The 23,004-nt window shown below is 34.8% G+C and overlaps 2 protein-coding genes across 2 annotated transcripts; one reads left to right on the forward strand and one right to left on the reverse strand.

The window, feature by feature from the left end:
• Positions 1-1,419: 1,419 nt before the first annotated feature.
• LOC136803955 (copper-transporting ATPase 1-like) lies at positions 1,420-14,568 on the forward strand. The gene is made up of 17 exons (XM_067060682.1): positions 1,420-2,164; positions 4,207-4,458; positions 4,959-5,122; positions 5,973-6,214; positions 6,640-6,802; positions 7,239-7,349; positions 7,635-7,901; positions 8,158-8,391; positions 8,866-9,000; positions 10,092-10,280; positions 10,441-10,623; positions 10,842-11,019; positions 11,249-11,398; positions 11,728-11,870; positions 12,904-13,107; positions 13,422-13,642; positions 14,034-14,568. Exons 1-17 carry the CDS (start codon positions 1,474-1,476, stop codon positions 14,221-14,223), a joined length of 3,717 nt encoding a protein of 1,238 aa, XP_066916783.1. The 5' UTR covers positions 1,420-1,473; the 3' UTR covers positions 14,224-14,568.
• Positions 14,569-17,420: 2,852 nt separating this feature from the next.
• LOC136803956 (solute carrier family 22 member 15-like) lies at positions 17,421-22,392 on the reverse strand. The gene is made up of 2 exons (XM_067060683.1): positions 22,198-22,392; positions 17,421-19,046 (listed from the first exon to the last, which is right to left on the reverse strand). Exons 1-2 carry the CDS (start codon positions 22,328-22,330, stop codon positions 17,509-17,511), a joined length of 1,671 nt encoding a protein of 556 aa, XP_066916784.1. The 5' UTR covers positions 22,331-22,392; the 3' UTR covers positions 17,421-17,508.
• Between the last annotated feature and the right edge of the window lie 612 nt (positions 22,393-23,004).

Raw genomic sequence — 23,004 nt, forward strand, 5'->3', positions numbered from 1 at the left:
TGGTCGTTTTACTACTAGTTTAAACTTTTCACATGAAAAGGGTAAATAGATAGTGGGCTTTTTTATGTTTACATTATTTTCTGAAGTTTGACTTGATATTTAATTACACACCATTTTCTGATATTTTCCTTTCAAAGGGCACACAAGGCGTGTATTTGAACACCCTCTGAGTAACAAGATATTAAAGAAAAAGTACTGAAAAAATAGCACTTAAAAAGGCTAAATGTTATGTACCACACACAAAAAAGGTCTTTGTATATTTGGTTAGCTGTGTGTGTTGGTTGCTCAAAGTTACTCATTTTTCGAATATTCATTCTTGTTTTAAAAAATGGTTCTCTCTTGCACGGGTTTTTTCATCTTTCTCTTCGACAAAGCTATCGGATTACGTATTGATCTTTCTTGAGCTTTGTGAAGAGTATTTTTTATGAAAGGCTTTCATTGATTTTGTCATGCAGTTACAAGCATCGTGTTTGAAAGATTATAATATCGTGTTTTCTGATGTTTTTAATATGACCCTTGTAATGTTTATGTTGAAATATTAATTTATGTGGTTGTTCTAACGCAGCTTTAATCGCATATATGCTGTTGAGAATCGAGTTGTGTTGTTTATTACATGATTTAAAATAACGTGATTTTTCATTTGTTTTGCTTTCCAATTTGACTTTATCTTACAACCGTACAACCTTTACGATGTTCATGATTTATTTTTGGACAATAATCTGAAAATTTTATTATTGATGTTTTTAAAAGGTAGATCATCAGTCTTTTTGACTGATTTTGACTTTCGATTCATCATTATTATTATTAACCCAATCCATGTCTAGGGAGTGGGAAAGGTGCTCTACTAGTTGGGAAAAGAAGATTTCTTTCGTATAATAAATCTAACAAATGTCATCATCATTATGGTTAAGCTAAATGCTTTCTATTCATGGAAAGAAAATTTTAAGTTAATTGTTGTGTGCAGTCGAAACCAAATACACATGTCTCCTCATAGCAACTTTAATAAATAATCATCAGTCAGACAGAAAATAAGATTTAATGACTTTCCAGAAAAAGTATATATCGAGGAGCACTTAAAGAGAAATTTCGTTGTTATTATAGCTCTTTATGAGTGTTATTACGTTGTGTTAATCTGTATTACGTTACGAGGTCGAGTTGAGACTCTGTATTTATTCTTTATATGTGATCGTATGTGATGATTTTAATGTTGCAATCATTTCTTTGAAATACATAGGTTTGCAACCTCTGCTTCTTGGTCATGCCTCATATGTTTCTTTTCAACCAAGTTGATCAATCAATCAACAACCAATCTTCAAGATTGTCGAATTGGACCTGTTGTTGAATCTGTTTTATTGTTTCAAATATCTCATTTTTGTATTGTTTGCATTGTAAAACTATTTCTTTTATCTTCCTTTTCAGAGAATAATTTCATGAACTAATAAACAACAAATTCAATAAAAAGAATATACAAAAATGGCAACCGAAAATGTCATCATCTCTGTCGACGGTATGGTCTGTATGTCGTGCGTCAACAGTATACAAGACGTCATTTCACAACGTGACGGTGTCACATCTATCAAAGTTAGCCTAGAGGACGAAGAAGCAGGTATAGTATACGACCCGACGATAACAACTGTCGCCGATTTAGTCAGTGCAATCGAGGATATGGGATTTGATGCTTGTGAGAAACCTGGCGACACACAAGATGACAGCGTTAGTCTAGAGACTGTCCTTATTGATATCCAAGGCATGAAATGTAATTCTTGCGTTAATAATATAGAAAACACTATAGGTGGACGAGAATCTGTGCATCAGATCAAAGTCTCATTGGAAGATAAAAATGCAACCATAGACTATGATTCATGTGTTGAATCACCAGAACAAATTTGTGACGCTATTTGTGAAATGGGATTTGATGCTTTTTTGAAAAACAACAATATGAAGACTGTTTTGTTAGCTATTGAAGGTATGACTTGTCAATCTTGTGTTAAAACTATCACAGAGGTTATGTCCAAGAAGGATGGTGTGAAAAATATCAACGTCTCTTTGGAGAAGAATAATGCTCTTATTGAGTATGATTCTGATAATGTCGATGTTTCATTTCTATGTCAGAGTATTGAAGAAATGGGCTTTGATGCATACTTGGAATCAACTAAACTTAAAGGTAACTTCTAAATTATTTTTCATTTTTTGTCTCAGTACACGTTTTGCGCCGATTTACTGTTGAAGGCTTTGGATATTACCCTTTAGGTTCCAAATAAACGGGGGACCTAATTGCCGGGAGGGTTGGAGAAAACCCAAAAATAAGGTAAATATAGGCTAAAATCAGGCTTTTTGGAGCAAAATAAGGGACTTCTTTTTGCCAACTGAAAATATTCTTAAAAATTAATAAAGGTCCGGGGGGTTGGAAAAATTTTCGAAAAATTAACAAGCGGGGAGGTGTTTATTTGGAGTAAGAGCATTCATTCATTAAAGAAGATTTTTAAGTTCGGTGCTATCTTCATTAAGACTTTCATCATCAACATGTATTGCATGATACAAATCGTTGTCAGTGGTGTACAGAATAAATCAATATGCTAAACATACAGAGGGTTTTTTGAAAAGTTAAAGTTGGTACTCAATCTCCATGGCAAAATGTGCTTTTGTCTAAACAAGAAAATACTTCTTCGCTTTGAAGAAAACTATTCTTTCTTGTTCGATGTATTTTCAATAGGATTTTAATTAAATTCCTCTCTCGATTACTCGAATACTCCATTTTAACATAAAAAATTATTCGAGCTAAAAGGAACCTAATGCAACAAAGAGAGAACTTGCGAATTTTGAGTAATTGCTATTTTTAGGGATTTATTTTCGATGGATTTCAGAACCATTGGAGGATATATAAAATTTTTGAGGAAAAGTTTCAGAAGGATAATTATTTTAAGAGAAAAGTTTTGTGTCAAAATGTTTTGGGACTATACCCCCTCTTGGATATCACAACTGGTGGGGTCATAAATGAAATTTTTAATGATAGAAAATATCAATTGATTCAGATTTATTCAAACTAGTACAAAATAGGGTATAATTTTTAAAACCTGAAATACCTCAATCTTTCTTTAGAAATAAGAGCAGGATAAGAATAATTTTAAACCTCCTGATTTGATAATCGACGATCGCAAATGTAGAACACATAGACTATTCATTGCGTGCGCTCTGTCTGAAAGTGGGACAAATTGTAATGTCGGTATTCAGTATGTGTGGTTTTTACATTATGATAACCTCTCTATATTCACTGTTTTATCGTAGATTGAGGAAAAAAGATTAAAAACAGCTTGATTTACTAAGTTTCTAACCTCTTCTTTTCTCTGTTTTTATTTAACACATTGCAATCGAAGCTGTAGCCGTTTTTAAAGTTGTGGTAGCAAACTTTTACTGCAAAACTTTTAAATGATGGTTTTTTCTTGACCTGATAAAGTTTACTCACCTATTTAAACATTTCTCTACGTTTTATACCATTTTACTTACTTTTTAAATGAAACAATTTTTTGCCAAGTTGAATCAATGTAAATTGACATACATAGTTTTTTTTTTCAGTTTGACTTGCTTTGTAGTTTAAAAAAGTGCTCAATGGTTTACTTAGTGATATTTTATAGGGAAAAGACTTACTTTAATTACAATCAGCCTGTTTCAAAGGGATGAAGCTAGAAGTATTTTTGCCGACCACCTTCAGCTTATGAAATTGCTACCCCTGTCTGCCCTCTCCCTGCTCTTATACAAAACAAAATGCTGGATTTTATCTCCAAATTCTAAAATTTGTTGGATAAGATTAGAGAAAGGGGATTTTTTTCCCATCTGCTTCTTCACAGATAAAGTTCTTATTTGAAGTATTATATTTCCTGCTAAAACTTTTAGTGTTTTTCACTTTATCTGGAAAGGAATAATTATTAGTGAAATGAAGTGGTTTTCTTTTTCCACCTCAAACGGCTGTTTACATTTTTTTCGGAAAGGTGTAAAATCTGTTGGGTAATAATTTAAGTACCCTTGACATCCGCAAGATGTATCTTTGCTCCTGGAAGGATAACTTATTGAACATGAATCATTGGCTAATTTGTGAAGTTATATGAAACGAAGACGAGAAAATTGATTCCATCAAGGATTGGACAACCTCGATCTGGTAATGAAATTTGATCTTAAATATATTTCAAGTATTTAATTTTTGATTTTTAGAAACTTATTTATCCAATACATCACTCGATGATTTATCCGTCACTTACACCAAGAAAGGACTACCGTCAAACTCTCTCCGCCCTTCCCCGTTAACGCCATCACCAACACGCCTTCTGAATGTCTTGTCTCCTGGTATACAAGCCATGAGTGCAATTGATATGGAGGCGACAAAGAAAAGTTTCTTCCATGTGACTGGAATGTCGTGCTCCTCCTGTGTTGGCAAAATCGAACGAGAACTGAAGAAAAAGACAGGTATCAACAAATGATTCCCTCTCTACGATCGACTAAATTTGAGCCTCTATTATTTAAAGTTTTCTGAATTTTGAATCCTTCCCCAATTCAAAGAAATTCTTGCTTTCTCGAAGATTGAGACTCAAGAGTCTTAAAATTCCATGGAGGTGGCTTTGTTCTTAGCTTCTTATTTAAAGATACCTGATGGTCTTTCAACCTTCAGATCAATTCACATATTCCGAAATTCTCCGGGAACCTTTTTTATCAATCCAGAAAAGTTCCAAGCATATCTCGATGAAATGAAGATCTTTGCTCGTACCTTAGATAACATAGGCTAACTGCTACACATTCCCTGGTGATTTTTGAACGTTTGAACATTAGAATCGCGCTGTTGATGACCAGAATTAAAAACAAGATGGCGGACTTGTCAGCTCTAAAACTGGACACGCTTCCTTTAATAGAAAAGGCTCGATCCAGTCAAGTAGTTAGTGGTCTGTACCTTCATATTTATTATTTTCCAGGTGTGTACAATGTGACAGTCGGACTATTAGCGCAAAAAGCTGAAGTTCTTTATGACCCTGATGAAACCAACGAGGAGACGCTAAAGAACCATATCGAAGCTCTTGGGTTTGGTGCAAGCGTATTACAAAATCACAACTTGAAAGAACGAACTGTTCAATTTGAGGTCAGTAAAGCTTTTTAAAATCGTAATGTAGGAAATTGTCCCTATAATCACTCATTAGTTCTGAAATTCTAATTAGGAAACGAAATTTACGGTAAAGTAAGGGAAGTCATAAAAACACAACTTCCTTGCTCACTTTCTCCACCCACGCTACTTCACTTTACTATTATATAATTATGATAATTATGATAATTATGATAAGCTTGAAGATAGTGATCGAATATCGCCTGATTGTTTTCAAATTTTTAAGCCTTGAAAAAATGGCTTCAAATTATAACATTATCAATTGTGATTTAAGGAACAAGTTAAGAGTTTTATGATGGAGAATACTAAAGTATACAGGATGTCTGGCAAAAAGTATAATATCCAAACATTTACTTAAGTATAATTTTTTTGTAAATTCTCAATAATGCAAAAAATATATATACTCACAGACATGTTTTGATGTTATACTTTTTTTCCAAACACCCTGTAAGGAATCAGCATAAATGCTACCGACCATCTCCCATTTTATTCATTGTTAAAGTACTAAAGATTTTATCACATTAAATTATTGAAGTCTACTGAGTCTACTACTAATTTATTATTTCTTTGCTATTTAAGCCAGTGATCAACTTGTAGGTAACTCGGTTATAGATCTTATCGAAGTTCTTGATTTTTTCTAAAAAAGCGGTGCATTGTGGGATTGTTTCGGGGTATTACAATAGAAATCTCTTAGGAATTCCTCGGTGGATTTCTATTGTAATACCCCCGAAACAATCCCACAATGCATCGCTGTTTTAGAAAGATCAAAAACTCCGATAAGGTCTATTATTCTGTACTTTGCTAAATGTGCTCCCTTTTGTTCTTTTAGATATTTGGTTTTGAAAAAGGCGTCAGTTCTCTGTATCTGATTGAAAATAGTATCTTGAGACTGAATGGTATCCTGGATATTAGTATCCTTCAAGACGGTACCCATATCACCTGTACGTATGACCCGACCGAATGTGGACCGCGCGATATCAAAGATTCAATTGAGAAGTTGGGTTTCCAAGCTAGATTGGATACAAACCAAAAAGAAGATGACTTTCTGAGTCATACGAAAGAAATTAATCAGTAAGTATTATAATTTTTTATTCGGAACGTATTTTGGACCATTCAACCTAATCTTATTTTCGACCCAATATCATCGTCAGTTGAGCTCTAGTGTGAAGATGTGAACCGTTCTTTGAGCAGTTGAAAATGGTCTGGCTCCTTCCGCTAAGATACATAAATTTAGTGGTTATTAAATTGCATATTTTTTAAATTCTGGACTATAACTCAAAACTTTTTTTGAAATTAAAAATCGTCGGGTCTGCGTTTTACACTTTGTTTGCAATACTGTACTTTTGGGGAGTACAATTAACAATTACTTGTACTACTCAAAATCGTTTTCGACCAACTTAATTCGATGTTAGGTTGACGAGTATTCGATAATTCAGGTCATTGTGTGTGATTTTTCTTAATTTTCAACTCTCTTTTTTAACTCTTTTTTTCGTCAGATGGAAGAAATCGTTCTTATTCTCCTTGATCTTCGGCTTGCCGGTCCTGATCATCACCTTTACATACATGGCATTGATGGCTTACGGTATCCATGATCTTCATGTCATCCCTGGACTGTCCTTGGAAAATCTGGTGGTTTTTACACTGTGTTCCATTGTTCAGGTATGGGCGACAAAAAGTTATATCATATATATCATATGAGAACTTTTTTAGAATTTCAATGTAAAAGTTTTAACAGACTTTCTTTGTATTTGGTGGGCGCTGGAGATCTTATCTAGAAGCTTCTTTTTTGTGATTCGTTGAAAATTTTAACTTCTGAAGAAAACTAATTTATTTTTGGATCCACTGTGATTGCTGCACAATGACTTTTCCTGTTTTTCATAATTTCTCCTTGAAGAGGTGAAAAATTTCACTACACGCAAACAAATGCCGAAATACTAACGCTGTTTGAAAGTTCTGGCATTCTAAGTCCAATTCTATAAGAAAGTATTGAAGAAAGGAAAAAGGACACTTCGTTGCTTGTTGAAAACTGGAGCAAAATAGACGAAAATGTTCTCCAAATTTCATTTTTATGTTTCTTTCATTTTTTTCTCGATAGATTCTTGGAGGTCGACGTTTCTATGTGTCAGCTTACAGATCATTAAGTCATGGAAGTGCAAACATGGATGTCTTAATTGCTTTGGCTACCACTGTCTCTTATGTTTATTCTGTAAGTGCAAATCTTTTTCGGTCATCAACACTTTCAGGGGAGTCGTTTTAGGTCGTTAGCTCATTTCTACACTGCATTTGTTTGGTTTTTTCAATATGGTGAAATTTAGTATCATAGTTGTGTTGTTTTGAGCAGCATAGTTTACGAATCGATTTTTAACAGTACTTTATGAGTGCATTGTTTACTTGGTGTTCGTGCCTTTCGCGAAATTTATTTTTTGTAAAAACGAGAATAGACAATGTTGAGATTTAAATTTAGATCTCATTGAACTATTTCATTTTTAAGGTTATTGTTTTGGCCATCGCAATGGTTGAGAAACTTGACCACAGCCCAAAGACCTTCTTCGAGACACCACCAATGTTATTCACCTTCATCTCATTGGGAAGGTGGTTGGAACACATTGCTAAACGCAAAACGTCTGAAGCACTCAACCGACTGCTTTCATTACAACCTACTGAAGCTCTTCTAGTCACCCTTGAGAAAGGAAGCATGCAGATCTTAAGTGAGGAACAGATTGATGTTGCTCTTGTACAGACTGGTGATATTCTCTTGGTAAGGTTTTACTGGTCACTTAAACTTTTATTTTTAATCTTGAAAAGAAGGAACTTAGGTTAACTTAAGCTAGTTTTAGATTTAATCACTTTTGGGTCATATTCTTTCGAAGTTTGATCTTTGCTGTAATCACGAGAATTATGTTTTACTCGTGCACGAAATTTTGTTTCCCACGGGAGTCTCAACGTATTTCTGATTCATTGAAGTAGATCGATAAAGAATAAAAAGCTCAAATCTTTCATTTTTAACATCTAAGGTGAAACCAGGTTCAAAAATCTCATGTGACGGTAAAGTCATCTCTGGTCGTACTTCAGTCAACGAATCTCTGATTACCGGTGAAGCGATGCCAGTCGTCAAAGAAGTTGGAGATTCTGTCATCGGTGGAACTGTCAACCAAGTTGGTGCTGTATTGATACAAGCTACTCATGTTGGACAAGATTCAGCGCTGTCACAGATCGTCAAATTGGTTGAAGATGCCCAAACCTCCAAAGTAATGCTCATTTGCTTAACAGCGACTGTCTTTTGTATCTCTCTTGCAATCTATTCATCCATCATCCAAGGATTATATTGGTTTTGTTGTCGCAGTTAACTCTCGCTAATTCGAACTCGAACTGGAAGTCTGATTTGTTCGAATTACGGTTTTACGAAGGTTTTTTTACTGTTGTAGACTTAGTTTACATGAATACATTCACGACATTTTGCAATAATATCTCATCCTTCTCTGGTAATTTTACCTGTGATCACCAGGCAGTACAAAACAAAAACTCATGCTTTCACTGGCTTTTCTTAAATGTTTTAAGGTTTTTGAGGAGAGATTAACAAGACCGAGCTCCTGTGTTCCAATAAGCTCTTAGATAGCCCGAGCCCTTGAAACCCGTCAAAAGCAATCTAAAGACTACCTTAAAGTCTTAGATTACTTGGCTATTAAAGATAAATATCGACTCTATTATTCTTTCTATACCAGGCACCAATCCAGCGAGTAGCAGATACGATCGCAAGTGTGTTTGTCCCTATCATTGTCGTTCTATCGATGATAACACTTACTGTTTGGATTGTTATTGGTTACCAGTATTTCGAATGGGTACATACACACGATCATGTAAGCATAACCAGAATAATGTTTTGTTTGGGATAGGTTTTTGGTCAAACTCTCCCGTCAGTAGCATTTTTTCAATGGCTAATTTATAAGGCATAGATTGCAATTCCAGGCCATTCCGTATAATTCATGCAGATTTGAGAATTTTTCAGTATGTGTTTTTAGAGTGGTTTGAACAGGGGGGGGTCAAGCAGTTAGTACAAGACATCATGCCTACTAAGTGATTCTTTGGAGGAAAGAGGCCACACCACCACCCTTTGACAGTTAGTATGAAATATACTAAGTGATTTCAAAGGAAATTCACTAAGGACCACCCCTTAAAACCTATCAAACGAGAGTGTGATATTTACTTTTTGTCAAACCATGTTCCCAAAATTGTTTTGAAACAGTTATTGATTTGGTATGATGAATTAAAATGAATCAAAAATTTTATTTTAACACAACGCTGTACAGCGATATATGTACAAGAGTTTCAAATAACGAAGTACTTCTCAATTGATACAATAATGAAACACCGTAAACCAAAAACATAAACATAATATGTAGCGTTCAATCAAGGCAGAAAAAAATACTTTTTCATGATTTATAAAGAACAAGATACGAACTTTTACAATTTCAAAATCGATCTGACTTTTTTCTTTTATTTATCAATCTATAGTTAGGGAATTCCCCTGATATAGTGTTTAACTAAAGGGTAATACCAAACAAACTCCAAAGGGGAAGACTTAAATGTCTTAGGTTCTTTGATTTCTCTTATGGAGGGGGATTTCCCTGATTGCTTTTAGTATTTATTTTTAATATTTTTCTAGAAAAGGTAAAAAAGTAGCACTTAGTATTCATTTGTACTAACTGTTTTCCTAGATTTTTTACTTGACACCACCCTAGCAGTCACTTAGTACCATCAAGTACTAACTGATTTTTGAAAATTTTGTAGGTATACCACCACGGTACTAACCGGCATGATGTCTTGTACTAACTGCTTGACCCCCCCCTGGTTTGAAACATTTACACAAACTAGAATTCATTCAAACCTCTCTAAAACACATTCTCAAATCTGTTTGTGAATAACTTGCTCATTATTTTCTCTTCTCTAGTCTTCACTTCATGGTCACAATGAGATCATTATTCAGTTTGCATTTCGTTGCGCTATCTCCGTTCTTTGCATCGCTTGTCCATGTGCACTTGGTCTTGCAACGCCAACTGCTGTCATGGTTGGAACGGGCGTTGGGGCGTTGAATGGAATTCTTATCAAGGGTGGCGAACCATTGGAGCTGGCACATAAGGTGAGACTTAACCGAACGAAATTTGCATATAGATTTGGATTGTTTTGTTTTTCTTTTCTAGGACAATTTAGTTTCTTGAAAATATTGGCCAATCAAGTTAAAAGTTATGGCTCAAAAACAAAAAAACAAAATTTTGAATTTGTGTATGGTTTTATTGTAGATCAAAACAGTTGTGTTTGACAAGACGGGTACACTGACCATTGGGAAGCCACAGGTTGTAGCTACAAAAATTTTTGCAGAGGGCCTTTCCCTTCAATGGAAAGAGTTCATGGCCATCGCTGGAACCGCCGAAATGAAAAGCGAACATCCATTGGGTATTGCTTTGAAGGATTACGTCATCGAGGTAAAAGATTACATTACTTTTAAATCTACCCTTTCTAATAGTTGAATTTCTATTATTGTCGATACTCGGGATATTCAAGGGTTTTCGAGATTATTAGGTACTCCAAACCGAGAAGACGACTATTTTTGTGTGAAATACAGAAATACTCGACTGTTTCAAACAGAAAAAAATAGGGAAAGTGATTATATATATATAATATATATCCTTTGATCTTTCAGAACCTTGGATCCCACAGCCTTGGAGATGCAGATGATTTTGAAGGGTTTCCAGGGAAAGGTTTGAAATGTACTGTCACCAATATTGATATTTCCAATACTGCTCCCGACCAATCAACTGTCGATATAGAGGTCAGTGGAATACCTGTGGATAAAGTCAATGTACCTAAACCAAATATTGGTAAGACCTTTTGATCTTTTCATTTCTCAATTTTAAAGGACTAATTTTTGTTGTTTTTTGTGAAATTTGCCCCAAGCCATTGTCTAATCAGCTCAAATAATTCACATCACGACTGAAATTCTAAAGTCCATAAAATTTAGAAAAACTTGTAATTTTACTATTTACTATTATTTAAGAATTAGATTTACTTACTTTACTGTAATGACAACCACCTATATTTTCGCATTAGGTTCGATTCGATCAAAGAAGAGATACGAAGTTTTGATTGGTACACGCTTATTTATGTTCGACAACTCGATTGTTATAAGTGATGACGTGGAACAGATCATGCAGTCTCATGAACGTCAAGGAAGGACTTCAGTCCTTATTGCTGTCGATAGTGAGTGTTTTCTGTGTTATAAAACATCATCAATAGTGTATGTGTATGATAATACAAATAGTAGGGTAGAACATTTTTCCGATCTAACGTTTGGCTCCTCCAGGTCATCATGTGGTGTTTAATAACGGCTACGTTTTCAGTAATAGAATATTGGCGATATGGAATTTGTGTTTCTTGGTTGGCCAACGCATAGTCCTGTCTGCCAAAGGATTTGGCATAAGATATTTTTACAAGTCTCGGGTGGAGATTTCACGTCCTGAATCAATTAATGACTCATCAAACTAACTAAAAACCATGTTTTTTAATGGCTCTGTCGTTTGTTTCCTTAGATCATATCTGTGGTTTGGTTGCGTTTTCTGATTCAATCAAAGAGGACGCGCGTAAAGCGATCATCACGTTGAAGAAGATGGGAATGAAAGTCGTCATGTTAACAGGCGATAATGAGAAAACTGCAGAAGCGATCGGTAGACAGGTAAGGCGGATGATTTTATTTCCTATCTCGAGTTGAAACTACAGTAGACTCTCGCTCACTCAGGGGGGGGGGTCATGCAGTTATTATATAAACACTATGACAATTACTACCGTGGTGGTATAGAAACCAAAATTTGGGAAAACAGTTACTCCACCAGTGGACTAACTGCAACATGGGTGGTGCCTAAGCCCAAAATTGTCGATTTTGGTAGGATATGGTGTACTAAGTGAGCAAATTTTTCAATTTTTCACTTAAAATTTTAGGTTTTTAAAAATTCCGGAAGCAAAAAAATTCAAAACATTTTTTTCAAAAGTCAAAAAAAAATCACAAAATTATTTCTTCAATCAAGACATGAAAGATATTTTAACAAACTTGGATATTTAACTCTTGAACGGTCGTTGATAAGACGTACCCAGTAAAATGGTATCAAAAATGAGGAATTCAGTGAAAAAATTGCCAAATTTGGCATTTTTGGGGGTGGTATACACCGATTTTGAGGGTAAAATCAGTTAGTACACTATGGAATAACTGCAAGGGTGGTGGTGTCTGTAGAAAATGTCCAAAATTGCAGTTACTCCACATAGTGTCAAGGAGTAACTGCAAGACCCCCCCTGGCTCACTTGGACTTCTATCATTCCTATTCCTATTCCCCATCAAGGAGAAACCATCTTGATAAACTTTCTATAACTCGAATCTCTCTGTAATTCGAACAAATACGATTCCCCGTTCGAGTTCGGATTAGCGAAAGTCAACTGTATTAACTGCTGGTAGTGATACTTTAAGTCTGCAATATTTTCTTGCTAAATTTTTCAACCACTGAATCAATCCTGACAAAACTATATACTGTCGAGAAGATTCTGAGCACTATAATTTTTAAGAAAACACAATTTTTAGAAAATGTTTCGTAATGAAAATGAAGTAGAAAAAAATAATTGTTTATCTTTTGGTGCTTGAAACTTAAATTTTGGTATGAAAGTACTTGAGAGTTCTCAAAGAATTTCTTCGCTCAAGAACGACATTTTCTCTCAACCAGGTGAATGTGGATAAAATCTACGCCAAAGTGTTACCATCCAACAAAGTGGATAAGATCAAAATGTTTCAACGTAACGGAGACGTCGTCGCCATGGTCGGTGACGGAATTAACGATTCACCGGCCCTTGCGCAAGCTGATGTCGGTATCGCTGTCGGTACTGGTACTGATGTCGCCGTGGAAGCAGCCGATGTCGTCTTGATTAAGGTATGAATGCAGATTATATCTCAATAATATTCTCGAACCAAGGTGGTTGATAGGCCGGTTGGGGTTTTTAAAGTTTAATACTATACTCAAATTTGCTTGGGGTTTATAAAAAATATCATCTTTTGAATAAACCAGTTTCTGTGAAAACGTTATAGCTACGAACTTGATTTTGTAGCGTTTTTTAAATTTGCAGGAATATAAACTGATTGAACTCGTGAACCTGTTCACCCCCTCCCTGATGCTAAAAACTTATTTTGGAAAAGTTTTTTTTTTATCTGGGAAACCTTAACTTTTTATTTTACCCAACTTTCTAGAACAACTTAATGGACGTAGTAGCTGCAATTGACTTGTCGAGGAAGACAGTACGCAAAATCAAAACAAATTTCATTTTTGCACTTATCTACAATTTGATTGGAATCCCGATAGCGGCAGGTGTTTTCATGCCCTTGAACTTCGTTTTGAAACCGTGGATGGCGTCTGGTGCGATGGCTATGTCCTCCGTATCGGTTGTCTCTTCATCTCTATTGTTAAAAACGTAAGTTGTTTTACGAGTTTTCTGGTTCCTTTTGTAACATAACACGGTAATCAGTTTGATGGATTGATCCACTTGGCATCACGCTTGATGTTTTGTTTCGACATTAACAAATCTAAATCTTTCTGCTTTTTGATTGGTAACATCCCATATCATACGTATGTGACTTGGCGTATAGAAACTTTTGCCATTGTCATCTTCACTCTTACAAAATTTCTTACATTTTTCGTATGTCTATTTCTGTACGTCTTCTTGTTCTTCAATTTTCTTGACTCTGTAACTTAGAAGAGCTAAACTTTTTCATTCCCGGGGAAACATTACTGGCACATTTTCGGGATCTTTTTGCTGTTTTTCAGGTCTTGACCATTCCATTTCTCCTTTCCTTTCATTTCAGGTATAAGAAACCACAGTATGACGAAGACGGCTCACGACTCTACGAAACATTCAAACAGAAGAAACGAAAAGTATTGAAGGCTTTCCAACGTTCCTTTTATAAAGGTGGTAAAGTGGACAATCGGAGATCAAAACTCAGATCGTATTCGGATAGTGAACACGGTTTATTGGATAGTGACCGCGAGGATTGACTAGATTGAAGAAGGATTGGTTGAAGGTTATGAGTGTGTCAGTGAGATATTGTTCTCATCCTGGTAGTGATTGCTTCGTTCAGAGATGGAATGTTTTGAGCATTTATTGACGATCTACCTCATAACCTCTTAGAAATTTGGCTCTGAGCAATATCGATGAGCAAGTGGTATGAATAACCTTCATCCCTATGTCACAGACTGAAGTGATTTTATTGGTTTATTTGAGAATTATGATGTCATTCGTAATCAATAGAATGGTTTTGCATCATTTCCAACTTATCAATACTTACAAAATTGAAACGCGGTTTCGTACAGTAGATTAGTTTCATATTTAGAAATCAAGTCTTTGTCGTCAAGAAAAGTTCATTTGACTCCTTTGGTTGAGCAGTAAAGGAAAATGAACCTTAATTTTTCTTGGACGAAAAAGAATTGTTGTGTTAACTGAACTTTTATACCCTACTGGTAAATAGAGTCTTTGGGTCGATGGTAATTCAAAATTTGAGTCACTGCAATGGCTGCAGTTCATAACATGCCACGAATTATACGTTGTTGTTTTGTTTTTTTGTTTTTTTGTTTTTTTGTTTGTTTTTTTTCAATGTGAAGAATCACCTTTTTGTATAATGAACTTTTCAAACCTGTCTTTCTCAAACTGTTGGATATTTTTCGAGGTTTCTATGTTCAAATTTGTTTTTGTAAAGCCCAAAAGAGCTGCCGTAGTATTGTTTCCCATGGGATACAATACGACTTAGCCTGAGTATACAGAGTCGAAATTTCAGAAAATATATAAATTGCCACAGCATGCAGTGCTGCAAATAACGGCCGGTGACTGGTAATTACCGGTCATTTTGTAGTTTCTACCGGCCAATCTGAAGTTCAATCTTTCATTTTGTCCGGTTAAAATTAAAGACTAGAAAGAGGCTTAGATAAATACTTAATAACGTTTCTTAAAAGAGGGATAGATTTTGAATTAATACATGTGTTTAGCCAATCTTAAGGTCATTTCAGACTTTTCTAATGCCCAAATTATTTTCGTGACACTCAAAAAATTACCGGCCAACTGAAATTTCCTTATTTGCAGCACTGGCATGTATTAATGCTATTTCAAATAGTTATACACCAGTTGTAAGATATTTCCAAAGAGAATAACTTAAAAGATTGAAGATTTTCTACTGGTTCAAAATCATGACATCAGACTTTTTAAAATATTTTAACCTTGCTCAGATTTTTTGCATCTTTGTAGGATAAAAAGCCCTTTGAAGTAGACCTAAAACGATTCAAAAACCAAAAACAACAAAAATGATCTTATCCACGGTGCTTTCGAGACAGACTTTAAAACTTTAGAGCTTTTAGTCACAATACTGTTTTACAACCAACATAAAGAAACTGTTAGGTATAGACTAGGCTGCACGCATCCCCTCTGATATGATTTGATATAACAAAATAAATTCTGGGGATGCGCGCAGCCTAGGTATAGACAGATACTAAATTTGATTTTTACTGTATTGTAAATAGTAAGTAAGGATTGATTTTTTATTACGAATAATTAGTATGATACTTTGGAATAGTCGCTGGCTCGACACGAAATAACATTTTTGTATTTCTATCTATTTAACCAATTTCCAATAATTTTTGCTTTTTATTCATGAAATATAACTCTAATATATAAAATATTGTCTTAAAAATCATGTTTTCTGTTCAAAGTTAGTCTACAATAGAAAAAAACGAAGGCTTATTTACAATATGGTTCATAAAAAATAGTGTTGAATTTATACCGTGGGTACGGGCATAGTACATATGGTTAACAAGCCGAAAGTTCGCCGAAAATCAAATGAAAACGTTTCCGCTGACCAAGCTTGCCTGCCTAAAGGTTTTGTTTTTACGTAAGTGTTCCCGTTTCATATCAGACACATATTTCATATCAGGACAGTGTCTGCCTATTGTTATATTATGCTGTTATAAGCAAAAAAATGTTTTCTTTTTCCCTTCCTGACCTCTGTCAAAGTCAGCAAACGATATCACTCTTATTTAAAAACAAAACCTTTATTTAAAATGATTCTGCGAGAAGTGTTTGGCAGATAAAGTGCGAGCTTGGTTTTTCCTTTTTTAAAGTGGCTGTTCCGCATCACTATCCGAAGTTTTGTTATTCTGGCGCGTTTAATTGTTGAGCAATTTTCGGATTGTTAACTGTAGCTATGGTGTTATTTTGAGAAACAGAACGAGATTAAGATTCAGACCGGATTCAGAGCGCGAGATCTCAGGCAAATTAAGGCATATCCAAATTTACCTTAATTTTTTATCACCGTTTCCACTTGTCATATCATATTACTTCATACGTCTAAAGAAGCGTATTGGAGTGTAGATCACTGGAATAGCTGTGCCATAAATAATTTTTTCACCCAAAAAAAAGATATCAGGCAAAAACCAAAAAATGCTGACGTCAGCAAAACTTGTTTTTTGAATAACTCCAGTTTGGTATATTGTATAAACATGAAATTTGGACAAAAGCTGCATATCATTAATAGGAACATTTTTGCATAATTTCTTTTTCAAAATTTTGCTGACGTCAGCAGAAATCAGCAAAATACGAAATCTTGCAATAAAGTGCTGTCGTCAGCAAAACTTCAAAAAATCTTTTTTTCAAAATGGTCCTTTTAATAGTGTGCAACTTTGGTCCAAATTTCATGTTTTTACCATAAGCCAAACTGGAGTTATTCAAGAAACAAGTTTGCTGACGTCAGCATTTTTTGGTTTTTGCCTAATATCTTTTTTTGGGTGAAAAAATTAATTATGGCACAGCCATTCCAGTGATCTACACTCCAATACGCTTCTTTCGATGTATGAAGTGATATGATATGACAAGTGGAAACGGTGATAAAAAATTTGGGTAAATTTGAAAAATCTGGACAGGCCTTAATTTGCCTGAGATTAACATGTGGCCGTAATTTAGCATAAATTTCCAAAAATGGTTAAATATATAATTAGAATCTTGGCTTATTTTAGTTAAAACTCTCTCTGACAGCTAAGATACTTTTCTTCAAGATGATATACGGCATTGATCATTATTACGTCACCATCATATTGAAGATTTGTTTGATAATATTCAAGTATGATGGCCATGTCTACACCCTGTGTCCTTGACTCGAAAGCAGGAGGAACCTTTTATTTCCCAACTGAAAAAAATTCAAAAATAGCGCCGGGTGAAAAAAGTGTCTTACATTTCATGAAATCTTTATGGTAACAGAGACATGGGTGTATAATGTAGAGCAAATTTCACCATATCACATTTCAAGTTTCTACATTTGCATTATGATTTTGTAAGAATTCTTTACCTTCCTTATTATCCACTCCATCAGCAAGAAATTCATTCAAAGTATCTTTAGCATCCCGCCCATTCGTTTCTTCAAGCAGTAATCCAACCGCCCCACCAACTAGGGCGGAGACACCCATAACGATAAAAGGCACCTCATCTGAAAACACTTTTAATCCTTTGGCGATCCATGGTGAGGCGGTCGATCCTACATTGCCACACATGTAAACAAAACTTAATCCTTTTGAACGCAAATCGGTTGGAAATAATTCTACCGACCAAATAGTAATGATATCAAAACTCAAAGTCAAGAAAAATTTACCCAAAAGTCCGACAGCTAAACGGCTTGGTTTCCCGGCTTCAGTTAACGGTATATACGGTACGGAGATACAAAAAACACCGGCCAAAATCAACGCAACAACCGTTGTTCTTTTGCGGCCAAAACGATTGGAAAAATCAGCAGCACATATTGCGGATGGTATTTCAGCTAAACTGACATAAACAAAATTGAGATACATGGATCCTCCAAGGTCGTCAGCTGATAACGATAAACCATAGTAAACTAGCCCGTTAACAAACCATAAGCAGCCTTGGGCTAGAGTAGATACTACTAGATTTCTTCGGAACAGGTCTAAAGGTGTTGTTCGTTTTGTTGATATGATTGGCCTCTCAATGCCAGCTGTTTCATCAAGTTCTTTATGATTCCAACGTGCCATTCTTCTTAAAATACTTTTTGCATCGGAATACCTCTCTTTTGTGCGTAACCATCGCACAGATTCTGGGATAAAAAAGTAAGATAAAAACCCGATCACATAAGGGACAACAGCTACAACAAAAAGCATTTTCCATTGTTTTATAAAATACGCTTGTAACGGCATAAGACATAAAGTTCCTATCCAACCCATCCACAAAATATTAGTAGCGATTGGTCGGTATTTTGTCGAAACGTATTCCGAAAGTAAAAGAAGAGCCTGATTGGTTGTAGCATCGGTCGCAAATCCAGCAATAAAACGACAGACCAAAAACGACCATATATTCGGCATAAGAGTCGTTAATAACGAAGCCGACAATAACAATAGATTGGATGGGTACAGAACAGTTTTACGACCATAATTATCGGCTAGCCAACCAGCGCAAAAGGTTCCAAACAGTTTTCCGAAATAGAAAATGGAACTGGTCATTGAAATCAACCATTTTGAATCACAGACTAAATCGTAATCAACAGTTACTGTTGAAACTCCTTCCCCTTGAACATATTCCCATTGGGATCTCGGTATTTCACATCGGTAATTATTATCACTAGGTTGTGTTCCATTAAGATTGCACAGACTACTTCCGTTAACACATCTCCAGGCTGGTGGTTCGGGAGTTGTGAAATACATGATATAAATCTGTGAGACAGGGGCAATATACAAAAAGATACACCATAGCTCAAGGATCCATTGAAAGGGACCAAACTCACCAACCATACGTAAAAAATCATCGATTTTTAACATCGTCATTTCTTCTGTTGAACCTGAGAATGAAAGAAATGTTTTCCAAGGTAAGAATTTATAGTTTAAAATTCAAAATCATACTCTAAACTCGCTTTTTTGTATTCTGATAGTACTCAAAAAGTCTCCGAGACTCAAGCTTTTACTGTAATTCTTATTATCCCCATTTTAAGTAAAACTGGCATTTTAAGGTCCGTGCTTGTACTTTCAAAAACGTGAGTAAACATCAACCGTCAAAATCTTAGATTTTCACAGCATTAACTTACATACACTATGCCAAACAAAGATATAAGAAATCTGATACGGATTATTATACTATGTGTGTTTCTATATGGGAATATAATTGATACAATCCTTAAGAATTACATCATAGTATAAGAAAGCCGCGACTGGAATGAATAGAGCTGAATTTCTATTATTGTTCTACACGCTTTTTTTTATAAGAATACACTTTATAAGAATGTCCATGATGAAAATGGCCAAAAATTTAAGAATAATGCTAAGAATATCACCATAGTATAAGAAAGCCGCGGCTGGAATATGTACCGCATTGTCTTTTCAGTTAATTGCTGTTCCATCTCTGTCTCCGAGCTTTATAAGAACATCAAGATTGTTAGTTTATTATTGGTAGATAGTTTTTGAAATTTTTCTCTTATTTCCTTCACAAGAAGATTTTTTATTTCTAGATATCTTTGAATCTGTACCCAATGAAACACTTTAACTGATTGTGGACATATTTTAGGGGTATTTTGTGGAAACGATAGTTTTTTCGCCAAAATTAAAATTATAAGAACTATATTTAAGATAACAACTTTCCTGTCAGTTTGAATGATAAATTTTGAAGGTGCTGGCTTGAAATTTTCACAGAATTATCTTGATGTACTATTTCATTGATTTTTAGAAAGATTTCACTGAAATATTGTGAAGGCACTTCGAGGCACCTTATTAATTTTTGAGTTCTTTAAGCCCAGCCATTTTGTGCTTGTTTAAATTTCTTATTGTTAAGCTTTCCTGCACAATGATATTATAATGCAAGTGTATTATCAAGGGCATATCATTAATGTCTAAAACGCACTGCGAAGTAAGTATTAACGACAAACTAATAAAGTTTACCATTAAAGATGCTACACTACTTATTTCTTGATCAACAAATAGTCATCAAATACGACAGAGATAGAACAGTAGAAATTCAGATGTTATCATTCCAGCCGCGGCTTTCTTATACTATGATATCACCATCATGGAATTTTGCTACTCAAGCTAAGAATGCCATGTTTAGAGCGTTTTCGATTATAAATTGTCAATTACCCCCAAGACGCCAAGTAAGGCTCACTTCTTTCACAAAAATGCCATTTTATGCTTGAGACGTATGTAGTAAATGTTAAATCTAGTCTGAATTAGGATCCTAACCTAAGAATACTGTAAGAATATTTTAGGATAATTTTCCCAAAAAAGTTAAGAATATCCATGATGAAATGGATTTACACCATTCTTATAAAAAAAAGCGTGTATCTATGTCGTAAGAACGAATGTTTTTATGGTTTAGTGTCAATTTTCGATGTCCATTTAATTTCACTTTTTAACAAACTCCATCGCAGGACGTATTTTTTATCATAAATACAAATCAAGCATTCAAAGTTTAACATTTAAAAATTAGTTCTTGTAATAAAATGTGCTTTATACCGTTATTTGGTCCTAAATTTCTAAAAATTTATTTGAAATTTATAAAAAATGTACTCAAAACAAGCTAATTAGAGAGGGCAGTGAGAAAAACTTAATACTTGAAAAGTAATTGTTCTTTAATTGAATATTATAAACACTTTTAAGGTTAAGGATTTTTTTTTAGCTTCGATTGAGTTCTTATAAACCACGGAGATAGAGATATAACATCAATTAACGACAAAAACAATAGCGTCATCATTCCATTTCATTCCTTTCCAATTTTGAAAAAAACTACGGGTAGAGAAAGTGAGCACTTGTATACGCAGCAAGTATGCTTCCGATTTGTAGGCTAAAAAAAATGAATTGAATCAGGCATAGAGGCTAAGAAATAGAGGCTAATAGGAGGCCTCTCAGCGGCAAGTCTGATCACGATATCACGCAATTTTTGTCTTCGATCACGATCAAAAAAATTTGATAATCACACATCCCTTTCTAAAAAGATTCACTGCTCTAAAATCTTTCAAATCATGATCACGTTTTCACCTCTGATCATGCAATCAAGAAAAAACATTTCCAAATCACGCCCAAATCACGTAATCACGCTAGAAAGAAGTCCCTACTACGCCATCACGAAAACCGCTTGGGGGCCTCTAATAGTATGCTTGAAGATAAATCTGCCTCAAAACTCAATACATAGGAGATGGATAATTTTATTAAAAAATGCACAACGGATCAACCATGGAGGTATAAAGAAACAGGAGAAGTATGCTATTGTAGCCATGCTCGCCCTACGAATAAAAAAATTACGAGGTATGCATGCTCATAATCTCATATATCGTGCATTTTTAATGAGCTCTTTTGTTGATAGGTGAAATCTTATTGGCTAACTTAAGTGTTGGAAATAAGATGAGACGAGATTCATTGTTTCTGACATTGGTGTAAGAAAATATTTGGACTAAAAAAGGGCCTGTAAACTTTGCAATCCTTCATCAAATGACAAGATTTTTCGATCAACATTTTCTTCAAGGTGAACCTTATTGCTTAATGCTTTCCTCCAAAATTCTCCAGCGACTTTTTGTCTACAAATTGGGTCTGAAATTGTGTGTGCTTATAAAGAACTTTTTATTTTCTGGCTAGAGAAAATATCTTTTCAAAACAAAATTTAATGGATGCCAAAATTGAACGCAAACTAATTTCGTGGAGCTAAATTTTATTTTATTCTCGTATATTAGAAGGCTAGAAATCTTCGATGCTGATAGTCAGAATGTTCAAAACAGACTTGAGTTCTACTAAAAAGTCCTATTTCGTCGGGCGAGCCTAGAATTTCTTTTGATTTATTACATAAAAGAAATCAAAAGACTTTAACGACCAATTACCGACAAATTCATCTCCTGTCTTTCTTTATACCTCTATGGATCAACGGAATTTAAGACCTTTCTCCTTTTGAAATCACCTTTCTCCACTGGTATTTCACAATTATCTCCATAGTCATACATGAATAAAAGCTCTTACCGTGATTGGTATTGGTTTCCATATCGGATGATAGCATGTCTGTTTTCTTTTGATGTTTATCTTTTTGTACTCCTGTGTCACTTGCATCGCATATTGTATTTGTATTTCTTAAAGTCGTCTCTTGAAGCTCCATATTCTCTCTTCTTTTTGTCACGATAAAATCCGTAACCTAGGTTACATAACCATACAGATCTTTCCAATAATGCTTAATGTTTATTTCTAGTCTTTTGTGAAGTAGAAAGATGCAATATTAGAATGACAGATACTTTGTATAATCATAAAACACTAGAGAAAGCTACTATGTCTTTCCAAAGCCACAGCAGTTGTAATCTCTAAGCGGGATTGATTATGATTACTCTGCGCTGGCACGTATTCACTCTAAAGGCCATGCTTCGGTGCTGACAACTTGTTCAATCAAAACAAACAACTAACATGGCGCAAAGCTTAGAGACGCGAAAATGGTCTTGATTGATGGGTCCAACCTCTTTCCCGTGTATCCCAGGCTTTATTTACGTTACTGATTGAGGCAAGAGAATATCTAGCTATCAGTAAGCATCAAAAAGCTGATAATATGCAGGGGACGAGGTTGCGATGGGCCTTCTTATAAAGATGGTGTATTATTCTAACAAACAATGGAAATCTAGCAGAGCAAAGTAACCATTAAAAGTGAAAGCTCGGACAAGCCTTTACTGGACTTTTGAGCTGTAAACAAGAATTTTAGGAATTTTATATCCAAGCCCACTAAACACATACTTTCAGCCCACCTGCTCATAAGTATATAACTTTTATCACAAATATGCCCACATT

This window comes from Clytia hemisphaerica, unplaced genomic scaffold (genome assembly GCF_902728285.1).
Source record: "Clytia hemisphaerica strain Z4C2 unplaced genomic scaffold, Clytia hemisphaerica genome assembly, whole genome shotgun sequence".
Taxonomy (NCBI): domain Eukaryota; kingdom Metazoa; phylum Cnidaria; class Hydrozoa; order Leptothecata; family Clytiidae; genus Clytia; species Clytia hemisphaerica.

What these genes read in the sequence shown, in the direction of transcription:
- LOC136803955 (XM_067060682.1), top strand. Translation starts at nt 1,474, where the DNA reads ATGGCAACCGAAAATGTCATCATCTCTGTCGACGGTATGGTCTGTATG. An exon ending in CACTGTGTTCCATTGTTCAG is followed by an intron (nt 6,803 to 7,238) that starts GTATGGGCGACA and finishes TTTTCTCGATAG; the next exon opens with ATTCTTGGAGGTCGACGTTT. An exon ending in AGTCCTTATTGCTGTCGATA is followed by an intron (nt 11,399 to 11,727) that starts GTGAGTGTTTTC and finishes TTGTTTCCTTAG; the next exon opens with ATCATATCTGTGGTTTGGTT.
- LOC136803956 (XM_067060683.1), bottom strand. Translation starts at nt 22,330, where the DNA reads ATGGAGCTTCAAGAGACGACTTTAAGAAATACAAATACAATATGCGAT. An exon ending in GGAAACCAATACCAATCACG is followed by an intron (nt 19,047 to 22,197) that starts GTAAGAGCTTTT and finishes TTTCATTCTCAG; the next exon opens with GTTCAACAGAAGAAATGACG.